At 46.8% G+C, this 16972-nt stretch overlaps 1 protein-coding gene across 1 annotated transcript; it reads left to right on the forward strand.

The window, feature by feature from the left end:
- The first annotated feature begins 13497 nt into the window (after positions 1-13497).
- Positions 13498-15316, forward strand: LOC100659010 (cytochrome c oxidase subunit 5B, mitochondrial). The gene is made up of 4 exons (XM_003422005.4): positions 13498-13656; positions 14164-14237; positions 14418-14517; positions 15116-15316. Exons 1-4 carry the CDS (start codon positions 13554-13556, stop codon positions 15226-15228), a joined length of 390 nt encoding a protein of 129 aa, XP_003422053.1. The 5' UTR covers positions 13498-13553; the 3' UTR covers positions 15229-15316.
- Positions 15317-16972: the final 1656 nt, after the last annotated feature.

Consider the following 16972-nt stretch of genomic DNA (forward strand, 5'->3'; position numbering starts at 1 on the left):
GAAAGCAAGTGAAATGCTACTCACGTTGTAGCTGCTGATCAAAACACAAGAAGGAAAAATTAAAGAATAAAAAGCAACACTAAAACCTTCTAGAAAAACTATGAGAATTTATGGGGGAAAAAATTAAAGCTACTTTTTAAGAAAACTTTTAGTTGAGGATGTTGAGGTACCAAGTTGAGTCTGGTGTATTTGCCACAGACAGGAAAACTGCCCTAAGCCCAGCAAAAGTGTCAGTGCTCAAAAGTTCACAGAGATGATGAAATGAAATTTAGGAAAAGCAGAAAGTCCTGATGGGCCGATTAGAGCAATTCCCTGCAGTGTGAGCCGGGTCCAGTGAGTGGGGCAGAGGAGGGAACGGCATTTTCCCCTCTTTAAATCAGTGCATTCCCTAACACAGTGCTTTCTGTGTCTTCCTAACAATGCGGAGCCCACTAAGTTCAGAAAGCACACTGTCAGCCTTTGTTCCACTCCAGGGCGGACAGTCTTGGCTGTTCCAGTTTTGGGTGTTCCTCAAGATCCCGGAAAGCAGCACGCTCTACATTTCCAGGGTTCAGCAGTTCACCACCGCTCATGAAGCAAAGAAGTCAGGGGCACCTGAAGTAAATTAAACAAGTAAAAGTATACTTGCTGGCAAAGAGACCACGTCAGGTGAATGGGGCCGTATCAGTGCAAGGTGTGTCCTGAATGTAATCACTTCTGAGTTATAAAAGGCACACCTTAGACACAGTTTCTCTCAGCCTCTCCTCTGTGTCCTCACAACACTTCATTGTCTTTAATGATGAGAATGATGAGTGAGCGCTCTTGAGTCACTTGGAGACACAGATGAAGCCTTGTCTTTGTAGCCCAGCATCTAGCCCAGTGCCAGGCTCAAAATGGATTCTCAGAAAGCTGGGTGGTGCCATTTATATGCAATATACCAAACATCACTTTCCTACATGTAAATCAAGCTGATCAACTTTTTATGGAAGTATAACATACATACAGAAAACAGCAGAGTTCAAGGAATTTTCCTAAAGTGAACACACCTGTGTAACCACCACCCAAGTCAAGGAAACAGCACATTCCGAGCACCTCAGAGTCTTCCCAGAATCCCCTCCCAGTTGGTACTTCCACCCTCTGCCCCAAGGGTGAGACCTTAACACCACAGATCCATTGTGGCTGTTTTTTGAACATGACATTAATGGAATTGTACAATATGGATTCTTTTGTGTCTCCTTTTCTTGCTCAATATTACATTTGTGTTTGTTTTCATCGCTGTGCAGCATTCTGCTATGTAAATATCGACTTAGCCATTCTGGTGTTGATGGACATTTTTGTTGCTACGGACAATGCTTCCATGAACATTGCTATGCTTGTCTCCTGTACACACAATCACACACGTTTCTGCTGGAAATATGCCTAGGTGTCAAATTCATGGGTCACAGGCAATAGACATGTTCATTTATGGCAGATAAGGCCACACAGTGTCTAAGTGGTAGAACTAATCTACCCTCTTGCCAGTCATATGTAGACATGGTGGGGCTGTGGTTAAGCACTCAGCTGCCCACCAAAAGGTCGGCAGTTCAAACCCATCAGCCACTCTGAGGGAGAAAGATGTGGCAGTCTGCTTCCATAAAGATTACGGCCTTTGAAACCCTTTGGGGCAGTTCTACTCTGTCCTACAGGGTCACTATGAGTCGGAATTGACTCCATGGTAATGGGTCTGGTTTACCAGCCATGTACAGCATTCTCCTCGTTCCCCCCCTGCCAACACTTGAGGCTGTCAGTCTTTTCCATGCTTGCCATTCTGGCAGGTTTGTATTGGTGTCTTGTGTTTTCTAACGCTCACTATCCTGATTCTAATGAGAATGCGCACCTTTTCACATGCTGCCCACTTGAAGACCCTCTTTTGTAAAGAGCCTATTCAAGACAACTGCCCATTTTTCTATTGAGTTGTCCTTTTTTAAATGTATTGATCTGCAGGCACTCTTTGTAGCTTTTGAAAGTGAACCTCCTACCAGATCTGTGTGCTGCAAATATTCTCTCCCACTGTACAGCCTGTCTTTCTACTCTCTTACTGGCATCTTTTGATACACAGAAATTCTTAAGATGGGTATCGTCCAATTTACCCACATCTTCTTCTATGGTTGGTGCTTTCAGTATCCTGTTTGAGAAATCTTTCCCTATCCCAAAGTCATGAAGATATTCTCACATGTCACCGTCAATTTTTATTTTTTTAAATTTCACATTCGGATCTATAATCCACACAAAGTAAAATTTATTTTAAAATGACGTATGAAACTCAAGGAAACCCTGGTGGCGTAGTGGTTAAGTGCTACGGCTGCTAACTAAAGGGTCGGCAGTTTGAATCTGCCAGGCGCTCCTTGGAAACTCTATGGGGCAGTTCTACTCTGGCCTATAGGGTCGCTATGAGTCGGAATCAACTTGACAGCACTGGGTTTTTTTTGGTTGTAAAACTCCAAATATAAACCTTAAGTACTGGTGCCATGATTAACATGCCTGGCTGCTAACTGAGAGGGCGGCGGCTCAAACCCATCCAGCCATTCTGGTAGAGAAAGGCCTGGTGAGCTGCTTCTGCAAAGGCTGCTGCTACGTGCTGCTGAGTCGGTTTTGATTCGTAGCGACTTTATAGGACAGAGTAGAACTGCCCCATAGGGTTTTCAAGGAGCAGCTGGTGGATTTGAACTACTGATCTTTGGTTAGCAGCTGAATGCTTAACCACTGTGCCACCACCATGCCCTATAAAGATTACAGCCTAGGAAACCCTGTGGGGCAGTTCTACTCTGTCACATGGGATCGATATGAGTCAGAATCGACTCAATGGCATACAACAAAAACAACAATTTATGAAAAATATAAATACACACACAGGCTGGGTTCTCTAGAGAAACAAAACCAGTGAAGAACACGTGTATGTATATTTATATATTCATATATATATTTATATATTTACGGGAAAGAGAGAGACAGAGGGATATTTATCTCAAGGAAACAGCTCACATGGTTGTAGAGGCTGGCAAGTCCCAAGTCCGTGGGTCAGGTGTCAGGCTGGAGGCTTCTCCTGACTCACGTAGCTGCAGGGGCTGATGAATCCAAGATTGGCAGGTCAGACGGCAGGCTGCTGACTCACAGGCTGTGAATCCCAAGATCCGGAGGAAAACGGCAGGCCACTGGCTTAAGTACCAAGGAGTGGAGGTCAGATGATGATGAGCCAGATGTAGGATCCAGAGTGAGCTTTGCCAGGACGTCCATATATACTGGATGCACAACTGACTGGCTGATCACATCGGATCACATTGTGAAGGTGATCACATTATATCACAAAGTGGAGAATAACTACCATCACATTAACTGCCAAATTACAACATTCCATAACTGCGAAACCACTGAGAATCATGGCCCAGCCAAGCTGACACACACCCCGAACCATCACACACACCGTGTAACCACTTCTCAGATCACACATTTCTCACATCCCAAAAGGATCTCTCATGCCTCCTCCAGTCAATGACCCCCAAACGTTAACACTATCTGGCCTCTATCACAATTGATTAGTTTTGGCTGTTCTTGTATTTCATATTCAGTAAAACCTGTGAAAGCTGGAACCTGTGTAAGGCAGAAACCTGTCAGAGAAGAAAAACTAAAATATTTTCTACTAACAAACAACACGATAGAAAAGTGGTAAGACTGACCTGGAAAAACAAGGCAGTCCTGTCAAGTTCCGGCTCTCATAGGTTTCACTGTACATGAAATCACACATTTTATACTCCTTTGTGTTTGATTATATTTTTCTCAACGTTTTGCATGTGAGATTCATCCATGTTTTTGCATTTAGCAGTAGTTTATTCATTTTCATTACTGTATAGTATTCCATTATACGAATACACCACTACTTATTTGTCCATTCTCCTGCTGATGGATATTTGGGTTGCTTCTTGTGTGAGGCTATTTTGAGCAAACCTGCTATGAACATTCTTGTACACGTCTTTTCAAGGCCACAACCACTCATTTCTGTTGGCAACCTAACAGGATACACAGATACATTTTGATGTTACCGTACTATGAAAAAGTTTTGGTGCGTCAAGATCCCTCACTCCCCACCAGATACATACGATATTTTTATCTATTCCCACATTTACAATTTTTATCTGAAAAAAAAAACTGTGAAAACAAATGTTTTCTATTTTGAATTAATTTCAGACTTGCTAACATTTGTAAAAATAACCAATAATGGCCACGTCCTTCATTCAGATTCCTCAAATGTTAACATTTTACTATACCTGCATGATCATTAATTCTTGCTAATGTATGCAGGTGGGTAGGTGGGTGGGGAGTGTGAATATATCATCGTGACACTGTTGAAAAGTACTAGGCAGTTATTTTGCAGATTCCATCGATTTGGGTTTGTGTCATGTTTCCTTGTGATTAGATTCAGGTTTCGTGTTTTTGGCAGGAATACACAGGTGTGACACATGGCATCAGGGGGCACATGATGTCTTTAATCCGTTAGCTAAAGTGGAATCGGCCAAGTCTCTCCATGGTAATAGTATTACTCTTTCTCTTTGTAATCAATAAATACCTATGGGAAGATGCCATGAGATTACGTGAACACCCTGTTTCTCGTCATACTTTCACTCACTAGCTTTAGTAGCCTCTGACGATTCTTCCCTGGAACAATTTTTACTGTGTTGGTGGAAAACCAGTTTTTTGTTTGTTTTTAATAGCTTCGAACTTGTTGGGAATCTTACAGCGTTAACCCGTACTTCTAACAAATCAAACTAAAATCTGAAAGACCACTGGACATTTACCATAAGAGCAACCCCAATGTTCCCTTCAAAAATTAAAAAGATAAAACTGGCAAGCTGGTGCTAGCGGTGGTCCTCGCAGCATTTTCAAGTAAGCTGTAGTGCTCCCTCTGGAGGCCTGGGAGTCAGCAAAAAGAAGATGGAGAACTCTCTCCTGAAAGTCTCCAGTTCTAGCCAAAGCACCCCCAAACAATCTTAGCTGCAGGCTGAGAAAAGAAGTTTTGCATGCTCAAGGGATCCAATTCTAGAAGGGGCACATAAGGTCAGCCAGGGTGAGGAGAGGGAACAGGGGTCAAGTCCAGCAGGCAAGGATTTCTGGCCCCATGTCTCTGGGACAAGGCAGAAGGTGAACTTTGTCCTTGTGTTCCCAGGAGACCCTCACTTAGCTCTCTAGCTCTCTCCACACTGGGCCCAGACAACGGCTGTTCCGGCTGGCATTCTGGATATGCCACCATTTAACTAATGCATGAGACTTTCTGGGAGCAGAGTCACCAAGTGAGTAGATATACAGACAGGTTCCAATTTATAAGTGGACTAAGTCCCAAAAGTTCATTTTGCAAGCCAAGTGGTATAAGGATGGAGATTGGAGAGAAAAGAGGACCCCAGGTCTGCTCAGAAAACCAGTAACTCACAAAGTATCAGCATAGAGGACACAGGGCTAGGAACTGAACCTTTTGCCCACGACATGGTTTGTACAAGACATAGACTTTCCCTTAAGCACCAGGAAGACAACTTGCCTCGACTTGTCCAGTACAGTTCAGCTCAGCAAACCCTGGTTCAACATCACTCATGTGTCAGGCACTGTGCCGAGCACCAGGATGCCACAGATGAATAAAAGACTGTCTCTGCCTTTGAACAGCTTACAGAAGTGGGAGGCTTCTGCCATGGAACAGAAACCCAGGGGCCACCAAGACTCCAGTGGACGGTGGAGCTGGGGCCTTATTTGTCCCCTCCGGTGTACACATAGTGACTGGCTGGTCATGAGGCCAGATCATGGCCAAGCCTACCTGCTCAGTGGGCAGCTAAGTCTGGCTGCCAGACAGCAAGTTTCACTCAAAGGTATTTATCTACCAGAGGTTACATGGAATTCCAACTAACCTGTAAAGGAGACACACCCAGCAGCTAGTCTTCCTTCTCCAATCCAAAAAGTAAGTTTTTCGTATTTGTGACTCTTGTTTCCAAGCTTTTGCCAATCCCCTCTACCCACCACGGTTCTTGAAAACACAAACATTTTTACCAAATCCACTGTCATGGAGCTGATTCTGACTCATAGCGACCCTACAGGACAAAGCAGAACCGACACATAGGGCTTCCAAGGCTGTAAATCTTTACTCAAGCAGACTGCCATATCCTTCTCCTGCAGGTGGGTTTGAACCACCAGCCTTCTGGTTAGCAGCTGAGCACTTTAACCACTGTGCCACCAGAATTCCTTAAACATTTTCACAGGGGAAGAAATTAACAACAATAAAAGGCTGATAACCAAAAACCCAAAACCAAATCTGTTGCCGTCGAGTCAATTCTGACTCATAGCGGCCCTGGAGGACACAGTAGAACTCCCCCATAGGGTTTCCGAGGAGCGGCTAGTGGATTTAAACTGCTGACTTTTTGGTTACCAGCCGAGCTCTTAACCACCGCACGCGACCAGGGCTCCTGAAGGTTGATAGCTGGTAATGTTTTCTGCCTGAGTCTCCAACTCTGAAAACAAACCTGCAGTTACTTGGCAGGCTCAGCAGTTTACTACCATACATCATCAGAGTTAAGGTGCCACTGGCTTGCAAGGGCACCATGATTTTCTGTGCTAAGACAAAAAAGCTGCCAAGTGAGCCATGAGACACCATCGATTGTAGGACCCAACCTAATTCCAGAGCTGTGAAAATGTGAACAAAAACACCTCCCAGAATCAATGAAAAATGGTAATTCTGGCTAGTCAGACATGCTTCAAGCACTGTGTGCTAGGTGTCCTGAACATGGGAAGGGACAAAAGCAACAATGTCAAAGTCCCTCTTCTGTCAAGTGGGGAGGAAGATACCAAAAAATGCATTTTAGTAAACCATAGAAAATACCACAAATTGAGCACAAGATTATTTCTGTAGCTGGCATCATTCCCTCTCCGACCACACAGACTTAAAGTACAAACTTTACTCCTCCTTTCTCTATCTCCCAAGCCCTCAGCATCCAACCAACTTGGGACCTGATCTTCCTCAATTTCACTCATATTCTTTCCAGGATAAAGACGGGAACCACCTCGGAGCTTGTCTGGCTCGGCCATGCTCACTCCTCTCCAATTCCAGCTTGATCTCCTAACATGTCTCTCTCTCTCTGGGCTCGTGCCTTCGAAAATTTGGCAAACACAAGCCTAAAACCTTTAACTTTTAGTCTCCATCCCCTACAACTTTCCAGCGCTGTCTCACAGCGTGGTTTACACAGGTCAGCTCACTCTTTTGGTCTTTTGCTTTCCCGGCTACAAGAAAAAGTAATCTGTCTTTGTGTGTAGCTGTGAGGCCATACAATGAGGGAATCCAAAACGCTCTGAGCCTTGATGTAAAGACCCACGATTAATTCAGGATACTACAATCACCTCGTTTGAACACTTTTTCGAGATGCCTTATTCCTAACACCACGCTTTATATCTGTCTTTTTAAACAAATATTTAATATTCTAGGAACGCTGGCAACTGGCTCTGGCCAACAAGGAGTCAGCTTGCAGTTGGAAAGATAAAACAAAATGAGTAGTATCCACAAAGAAAACCAAAACAGTCGCCAACGTCATAAACTCCACATCCATCAAACTGGGCAGGGTCTGGGAACAGAAAACATTTCTGGAAAAAAAAAACTGCAGCTTTCCACGACCTTCAGGTCGAGGAGGTCCCGGCTGGACCTAGATTGTCAGGCTTTATCGTCTCCGCTCCTTTGACTCTCCAGAAACTCAATAAAATGGTTGTTCCTCCCCCACCCCCCACAAAAAAAATAATCTAGCAACTATACCCTTAGTACCCTGGAAAACATCTTAAACACAGAGACACACACATCTAGTAAACCAACTGCTGAGTTAGTCTGAAGAAAGCTCCAACCCCACAAAGCAAACCATGCCTTGCTGTGCGTGGCCCAAGGGAAGCAGGCCACCAGGTGAGCAGGGCTCCCCTGTCCTGGTCACGGCCAGCCCTGTGCCCAGCACGGTGCTCGGCTCCGACTAAGGCCAACGAGAGCGTCAATGAGCGGCCAGGCAGCCGAGCGAGAGCCGAACGACGACGCCGGGCTCGGGACAGACAAGCACCCCTGGCCGTGCGCTCCAAGGCACTGACTGCTCCCCAGCCTTGGTGTGCTCCCGTGCAAAGGGGAGCTGGCGGTTCCACCACCCGAGCTGCGAGCTGCGGCGGCACGAAGGGGGGCGGGCGGCCTGCACACCGCAGGCCTCGGGGCCCGGGGCGGGAAGGACAGGGGTCAGCAGGCCCAGAGGAGGGCGGCCCGAAGCGTGGCCCGGGCCCCCAGGACGCGGCCAGCTCAGCGGAGAGGGAGCAGGAGCAGGTGTCCAAGGAGCTGGGGCCGCGGGGACGGGCAGAGACCCGCCGAGCAGGGAAGGCGCCGACGGCTCCCTACCCTCACGGCTGCAGCTCCAGGACCGCCGGGGCCTCCAACGCGCGCCCAACGTTTCGCTCCGCAGGCGACAGGCGCTCAGCATCCCGCCTCGTGGCGGAGGCGTGGCCACAGCCTCCGCGGCCCCAGGACGCCCCGCGGCGGCAGACCTCCTCGCCGCATGCGCAGAGCCCGCCCAGCCACGTGCGCCGCCACGTGCCCGGAAGCGGCGCATGCGCTCCCTGGAGGCGAGGGCAGCTGGACCGCAGTTACCAATAGTTTGTGTTGATGGAGCCGTTGGACTGTGCCGTGTGCTTTACGCGTGTTAAACTACTAAATCAATTTATGGATGAGGACACTGAGCTATGCAGGGAAATGGATCACTCGCCAACATCACAGCGATGGAAGGGAGTTGTGTCAAGATTTCTGAACCCAGAACAGACTGTAGCTGTTATGGCGGGCAGTCCAATCAGTTAAAAAAAAAACCCAAACCAAACCCACTGCTGTCCATTTGATTCCAACTCATGGCGACCCCATAGGACAGAGTAGAAGTGCCCCACAGTATTTCCTCTTTCTCTTCACCGATCACTTAAGACCTTTCCAGAGGTGAGGCTTTACAGGTGTATGTTTAGAGCACTCCACTAGTAACCACCATCCCAGTGGTTGAGAGCTTGGCTGCTAACCAAAAGGTCAGCCGTTCGAGTCCACCAGTTGCTCTTGGAAACCCTATGGGGCAGTTCTAATTTGTCCTATAGGGTCGTTATGAGTCAGAACTGACTTGACGGCAGGTAACAAAACAACAACATGATTGTTATTCACCACGTTTTGTCTTGAGAACAGATCTGTCCTGGGCATGTGTTTATGTGTGTGAGTGTGTGCTTTTGGGGATGTCATGTTTGTTGATTCACATTCAACAAGTGCTGGTTGAGCCAATGCTGTGCCTGACAGAGCTAGGTCATTTACACACATCATCCCTTTTTATCCCCTGCCGGTCATGCCATCAGTTAAAACCTATGCCCTATGGTTTGGGAAAGGAGCCCTGGTGGCACAGTGGTTAAGGGCTCAGCTGCTAACCGAAATGTGGATGGCTCCTACCCACCAGTTGCTCTATGGGAGAAGAGACCTGGAGATCTGCTTCCCTAAAGATTATAGCCTTGGAAACTTGATGGGGCAGTTCCACGCTGCCCTGTAGGGTCACTATGAGTTGGAATCCACTTGAAGGCCCACAGTAACAACAGTGTGAGCGCACTGATTTTTAATTAGGCATCATGAATAATTAATCCACGATCTTCTTGGTGGTTCTCCAGGCAGGAGGGTGGTGGAGCTAAGCCCAAAGCCACCCCTGGGACTCTGGAAGCACCTACTTGGGGGCACAGGAGTGATGGGTGGAAAGGCAGTGTGCTAGTGTGTTGGCATGTCTTCCCAGCAACTGTTGCTGCTCGACTTTTACTTCCTTTGAGAAATTCCTCTAGGAGGTTGGGCTGGTTAATTTACTAGAGTTCAGGTTGTCAAAAGGGATATTAAAAAGCTTGAAAGTATCCCGCCTGAACTTGTTACTGTTCTTTGGAAAACTATTGCCGTTTTAAATGTTTTAAACATATATTGGTAGACCCATTTTAATGAGCACCATTTAAAAGTTTAATATATAGAAGCAGAGGCAGAGCCAACCCCAGGCAAAATTGAGAATAATAACCAACACAAGAATAACTCTTTTTCGGTGCACAAATTGCTTCCACAAACATTACCTCATTTGATTTTCACAGCAGGCTGGAGGGAGCTATTAGGTAGATAAATACCATCGAGTTGGCTCTGACTCATGGCGACTCCCGATGAGATGGATTGGCACAATAGCCACAATGATGGACTGGAACATGCTGGCAATACAGAGGGTGATACAGGGCCAGGAGAGAGTTTCAGTAAAGCCGTGTCCGCCCTTTGCTCCCTCAGGCCTGGAATGGTCAGAGCATCCCACTGTGGCCATCCCTGGTCCCCATCATCCCCGTGGCTCCCTCAACTCTGCCCTTGTAAACCGACCTTTACTAACCGTCGGTGTGGTTCAGTGGGCCCCTGAGGCCTTAGGAAAGAAGAATCCCCATGGCTGGCCCAGCAGAGGAGGGGGAGGAGGGAGGGTTGGAGGAAGGAGACGGGAAGGAAGAGGTGAACCTGGGGGAGAGGGGAATACTAGGATTTCCCAGGTGAATCTCAAGCTCCTCTTTGGAAGAATAAATGGGACTCCAGAGGACTGGGGGGAGGGTGTCAGTGGTGACAGACGGTCTGGAGAGGGAAGGGTGGCAATTCAGGTTGTCTCCTGTGGGATGCACCCTTTACTGACCTGCTGGTTTACCAGGCTCCTGTTGTTTCTTTAAAAAAAAAATAATTAGAAACTTCCTCTAAGCCCCAGCTCCAGCCAGGCCCCATGCTGATAGGAGTTCCAGGTGACTCATTTTGGGTTTCTTGCATTTGCATAAAAATGTTGTGTTTATTCTGACCTGGCTTTTCAGGGGCAGCCTGCCAGGCCATCCACACCCCCCCTCCCCACCCCCCCCCACCCCCCTACCCCCCAGCCAAATCTGGTGGAGGTTCAGCCACTTCCTCACATCTTCCTCAGGCCCCCATAGGGGTCTTTTGGGGCCTGGTCTGTCCTTGCTGATTCAGGGTCCAGGCAGGCCTGCATTCAGCAGCTTCCTTCCACCACTACCGGTGTAATTAAGAACTGACCCAACACACACCTTCTGGAGTGGTCAGGGCCTTTGTGGTCTAGTCAGAGCTCGGAGCTGCTCCTCTGGGTAACAAAAACACAGACGAAGTTCGTTTTTGGACACCATTATTTCAAGTTTATGTGGCCTCTGCCCCAAATAAAAAATACCACGTGCTCCCACTTTCTTGTGATAAATTCAGTCAGAAACTGCATTTTACTCTTGATTATGGACCAGCCTTGGTCCATGGGGAGAACTCAACATAATCTTCCTACTATTCAGAGTTCCTGAAAATTAAAAGATAAACAACACCCCAAAATAAGAATATGATAGCCAATTTTCAAGATACTAATTTTATTTTTGAATAAATAATACATTTACATAGTTAAACAAAACTGAAAATAATACAAAAGGTGTGCAGGGAAAGTCTTAAAGCCACCCTTGCCATCATGGGTCTAGTTCCCTCCACCAGTTGCTGAACTTTTGGTTAGCAGCCAAGCTCTTAACCACTGTGCCACCAGGGCTCCGCAGACTTGAGAGAGAGGTGTTATTCCCATTTTAAAGAAAGTGAAACAACTCAGGCAAAAAGAGGTTAAGCAGTTTGCTGAGTGGCTGAGCCAGGCAGTTCACAGCAGAGGAAATGCAAATGGCCAGTAAACGTGTGAAAAGATGCTCAACCGTCTTAGAGGTACAGGAGCTGAAAACGTAAATACCACCAGCACTGATAGCATCATTTTTCACCAAACAGGTGGGCACACTTTGCAGAAGGCAGGTAACTCTCAGTACGTGGGAGTTGGTACTGGCTCTCATGTGCCTCTGCTGGTGGAAACATGAATTGCTCCAAACGTTTGGGAAAACAATCTGGCAGATTTATTAAATGTTAAACGTGTGCACCCTTTGACTGTCCTTCAGAAAATGAAAACTCCAGAACGTAAGGATACGTGGACATGCACTGCAGTGTTGTTTGAGTGGCAAAAAACTGGAAACAATCTGAATATTTACCAAGGGGAAAACGGTCGGGTAAATTATGTCACAGTCATAATATATGCAGCAATTATTGTACGCTGTTGAGTTGATTATATATTAAATCAGTTATGTACCATTTATACACTATATGTTATATCTATATGTATCTATAACTTATGTATTGATCTGGAGAGATGTCCACAAAATATTTTGTTAAACGAAAAAAGCAACTAATAACTTACATAGTATATATTTTTGTATTTTATATGTATATATTTGTTTAAAGGTATTTATTTGAGGATAGAGCCGTGATTCTCAGCCAAGAATACTCCACTAGGTCCTTTTAAAGTATCTTCAATACCTGCATGGGACAAGGAGCCCTGGTAGTGCAATGTAAGTGCTTGGCTGCTAACCGAAAGGGTTAGCGGTTTGAACCCACAGGCCCTTCTGCAGAAGAAAAGCGCTAGCAATCTGCTCCCCTAAAGATTACACCCTAGAAAACCCTACGGGGCAGTTCTACTCTGCCTTATAGGATTGCTTTGAGTTGGAATTGGCTCGATGGCACACAGTAACAACAACCTGACAGGTGGGAATGCCTGGGACTTCAATCGTCCCCAGTTTGCCTCATATTAATCTTAGTGGGCCAAGAGAAGTCCTACAAAATTGATTCTGTATATTCCTTCCAAGTAGTACAATTTACCTGACCCTATTACATGCTGTCCTACAGGGTCGCTATGAGTCGGAATGGGCTCGACGGCACTGGGTACTGGGATTATCTGCGGTGGAAACTCTGGTGGCGTAGTGGTTAAGAGCTCCGGCTGCTAACCAAAAGACCAGCAGTTCGAATCCACCAGGCACTCCCTGGAAACCCTATGGGGCAGTTCTACTCTGTCCTGTAGGGTCCCTATGAGTCAATTTACTCCATGGAACGGGTTTCTTTTTTTTTTTTTCTCCCACAGCTCCGCTGCTAAGCAAAAGGTTGGCAGTTGGAATCCACTAGCTGCTCCTTGGAAATCCTATAGGGTAATTGCTGAGTCTGAATTTACTGGACTGCAAGGGGTTTGGTTTGGAGGTTTTTAAATCATTCTAAGTTCAGCAAGTCTTTGGACAGACGCGATCGAGCACAACTATCAGGCAAGATGCACAGTAACTCCAATGGGATTGCCTCATTCTACACATAAGGAGCTGAACGACTTGGCCCAAATCTTAGCGTTAGTAAAGTGCAAACCCCGAAAGCGTACAACCGAGACCACGGAGCCGCCCCAAAGCCACACCAGATGCCCGGCGGCCACCGACACGGCGCCGAGCATGCGCGGCAGAGGGAGCGGAGACAGGCAGGGTCGGGCGTGCGCAGTCCGTCTCTTCCACACAAGTTCCGCCAAAGTCACGTGAGTGGGCGGGCCTGGGGCGGGGAGGAAGCGGAAAGCTGACAGGACCGGAAAATAAGCCCACCACCGGAAGCCCCGCCCACTTGGGAGCGCCTCACGGAAGTGCAGCTGCTTGCCGCGGGCGTCATGGCTTCAAGGTTACTTCGCGGAGCTGGAGCGCTGGCCGCCCAGGCCCTGAGGGCTCGCGGTCCCTTTGGGGTCGCCGCCCTGCGCTCCATGGCATCTGGAGGTACTCGGCCCGCCGGGCGCGCCAGGGGCCAGCGCCGCTGACCACTCGGGGTGGTGCTGAGGCAGCAGAGCGGGACCGGCTGTGCGGCTCCTGGGGGCCCCAGTGATCACCCCACGGCCCCGAGTGGTTCAGGTCCCGCGGGAGCCTCCCTGTGGTCCCGGGCCTTTGCCGTCGCCCACCGAACTGACCCCGCCGCGGAAGAATCCTAAATGGAGGCGCCGGGTGACCTTGGAGGGCCGGAGCCGGGCCGCCCTTCAAACCCGTGCCCACCTCAGGCTCGATGACTAAGTAGGGCTCTTACCAGGCTCCGTTTAGAAACCGTGTGAAAAACCTGGCCTCGGGGTTGGAGGAAGGAAAGATTCTCAGTGCTGCCGCTTTTGAGGGTGATGACTTGACGGACCTTAGAGAACCTAGGATTTCCTTTAGGAGCTTTGAGCTCTCTGCAAATCTGCAAAAATTTAAGTGTGCATTTTCCTTTTGATCATAATTCGCTGTATCTTTTTTTAGGCGGTGTACCCACTGACGACGAACAGGCGACGGGGCTGGAGAGGGAGGTGATGTTGGCTGCGCGGAAAGGACTGGTAAGCAGACTTATTTACCTTTTCTGCAGCTCACGGCTTGGATGGGATCAGAGCAGCCTCTTCTCTGGAAGCATCCGAGCCAAGAAAGCTGGCTTGTGGGAACAGCCCCCTGAGCTCCTAGAGTGTAGGGATCATTTGGCATAATGGCTCAATTGTTGTTTTTTTGTTGTTGTTGTTTAGGATCCATACAATCTCCTTCCTCCAAAGGCAGCTGCAGGCACCTTGGAAGACCCTAACTTAGTTCCCTCCATCACCAACAAGCGACTAGTGGGTTGTATCTGTAAGTAACTTGGTACTGTTTTCTTGTTTGTGTAATACATCCTACTGTACAGGGTGCGTAACCATTCGCACCACCCAAGGACTCCGCGGGACATCTGTAAGCTGCTTCAGGTCTTCGTGTGAGTGTGGAAGTGTAAAGAGGATATGTATGTGAATAAGTTGTTCTAAACATCCAGGCCCCAAGACTCCTGCCTCAGTAGGTCATCCTTACTGGAAAGGGGCATGGGACGTCAGTAATACGGGTTTCCTGGAAATGTAGCATGAAGAAGGGTTATTCGTTCAGAAGGTATTTATTGTGTGTTTTCTCTGTGTCAGGCATCATTTCAGTACTAGGGAGGCATATCCAAATGGCCCTGGCTTTGGGGTTCTACTCGGCAAGTGAAGTTAGAACCTATAGTGACTCTGACGTGAAGTCAGTATAGTCTCAGGTAAATTTAGGGCCTCAGTTCCTTCATCTGAAAAATGGGGAAGAGAGCTTGAACTGATCTCAGATGTGAACCATCATTTTTATTTGGGTCTCAGGTTTTTGAGGAAAAGAGATTAATGGAGAAAACCTCCCCTTCCAGGCTAGACAGCCTGTGACACCGTTTTCCTTTCAGGCGAAGAAGACAACAGTGTTGTCATCTGGTTCTGGCTGCACAAAGGCGAGGCCCAACGATGCCCTGGCTGTGGAACCCATTACAAGCTGGTGCCCCACCAGCTAGCCCACTGAGCCCCTGCACCCACTCACTCTAAACGTGTTGTAAAGATTTCTTCTTCCCAATAAAGACTAGCCGTTGCGTTGGCTCCTTCTCCTGTAATTGATCTTATTTCTTGCCTGTATTTTTTGGGGAAGCGTAGATGATTCTTATGTAAGGAATTAGTTATCTTTTCTAGTTTCCTATAGACTTAAAATGCCTAACCAATACTGCTTGGATTAACAATAAAACTATGCCGATAATCACAAAATGCAGCGATTGGAACCATGTGGAGTTGTTGGTGGGGGAAGCATGGGCTTGTGGCATCAAGATGACCAGATTTATAATACTGGCTCCATCATTTAGCTGTGTCACTGTCGGCGTGTTTTCTGAGGCTTGGTTACATCTCAGACAAATACCTTGTGAGGTGTTAGAAGTGGTATTAATATATGTAAAGAACCTGGGAAATAGTAGGTCCTCACAGGGTGGTCTTGTAAGAAGAGTTTTGGGGACCTTGAAGTCTGGGGAACCCAGGTTCAAAGCGTAGCTTATGGGGATACCATCAGCAAAATCCAGAATATGGGACAGTCCTGGGAACCAATGACTAGGTTTCATCAACAAATAAATTGAAAGAGAAAATAAAAAAATAAAACCAGTATGGTAAAACACAAGAGACCAACCAACAGCAATGTGCTACTTCATTTGGATTTTGATTTGAAAGAACAAAAGGAATAACCTGAATTCTGGATGTTTGAAATTAAGGATTTATTAGATTTTTAGGTGTGCTAATGGAGTTAGGATTTTTTGTTTTTTTTTTAACGTTTTAGAGATGTTGAAGTATTTAGGGATGAAATGATCAGTCTGAATTAGAATCAAAATAGTGGGATGAAGAGAGTGGTTTGGGCTGTGGATGAAACAAGAATAGTAGATTGATCCATTATAGCTGGGTATGTGAGGGTTCATTGTGCTATTCTATTTTTGTGTATGTTTGAACTTTATTATAATAAAAAGTAAAAGTTGAGAAGGGGAGAAACAAAAAAAGCTCAATCCAGTCACTTTATACTTGTAACCGCTTGGACAAGTTAAAATTCAAGAACTTATAAAGTAGAAACAGACCTCTCTGTTTTGTGTTGCGAGTAGCCACAGAGATAGCCTTAGTTACCACCCGTTACTTTCTCCACAAAATTGATTCCAAGTATATCTTTCAGTTTGAACTATAGTGATAGGAGAGTCAAAGAGAAAGTGCCTTTCCCCCAGTCTTGCCTTAATTCCTTTTAAGGATGTAGTCACAGCTAGGATTTCTTTTACTTGCTGTTATTATCTCTGTCTCCAGGAATGCCCTGAGCACTTACCCGCCATTCAAGGCCTTTCCCATTGGGAAGAGAAGTGTCTACTCATCTATGACCCAATGCCTGCCACTCCCACCCTAAATATTGTTCTAAACGAGTGTCCCCCTAACTGTCATGAAGACTGATGGCTGCTACCAAGCACTCCTGTCTGGCCTCCTGCATTTTCCCCTTCCTTTTCCACCGTCTCCTCTTCCCAATCCAAACTGCTCAGGGTGAGCGTTTGACTTCCTACATCATTAATCTGGTTGGTCTGTGTTCTTCCTCATCTCCAAGTACTCCTTGCTTCATTTCCTTCTTTGTCTTTTTAAAACGTTAACCAATTCTCCCCTAAGGATAGAAAAAGCTCCAGTATGTTTCCAGACTGTAGTAGACAGAATTTGGCCCTCCAAAGATGTCCATGTTCTCATCCCCAGAACCTATGAATATGTTA

The sequence above is a fragment of the Loxodonta africana genome, chromosome 15 (genome assembly GCF_030014295.1).
Source record: "Loxodonta africana isolate mLoxAfr1 chromosome 15, mLoxAfr1.hap2, whole genome shotgun sequence".
Taxonomy (NCBI): Eukaryota; Metazoa; Chordata; class Mammalia; order Proboscidea; family Elephantidae; genus Loxodonta; species Loxodonta africana.

Bases quoted from the DNA above. Each gene is read 5' to 3' on its own strand.
- LOC100659010 (XM_003422005.4), top strand. From the start codon at position 13,554: ATGGCTTCAAGGTTACTTCGCGGAGCTGGAGCGCTGGCCGCCCAGGCC. The intron at 14,238-14,417 runs GTAAGCAGACTT...GTTGTTGTTTAG, and splicing joins TGGCTGCGCGGAAAGGACTG to GATCCATACAATCTCCTTCC. The intron at 14,518-15,115 runs GTAAGTAACTTG...TTTTCCTTTCAG, and splicing joins GCGACTAGTGGGTTGTATCT to GCGAAGAAGACAACAGTGTT.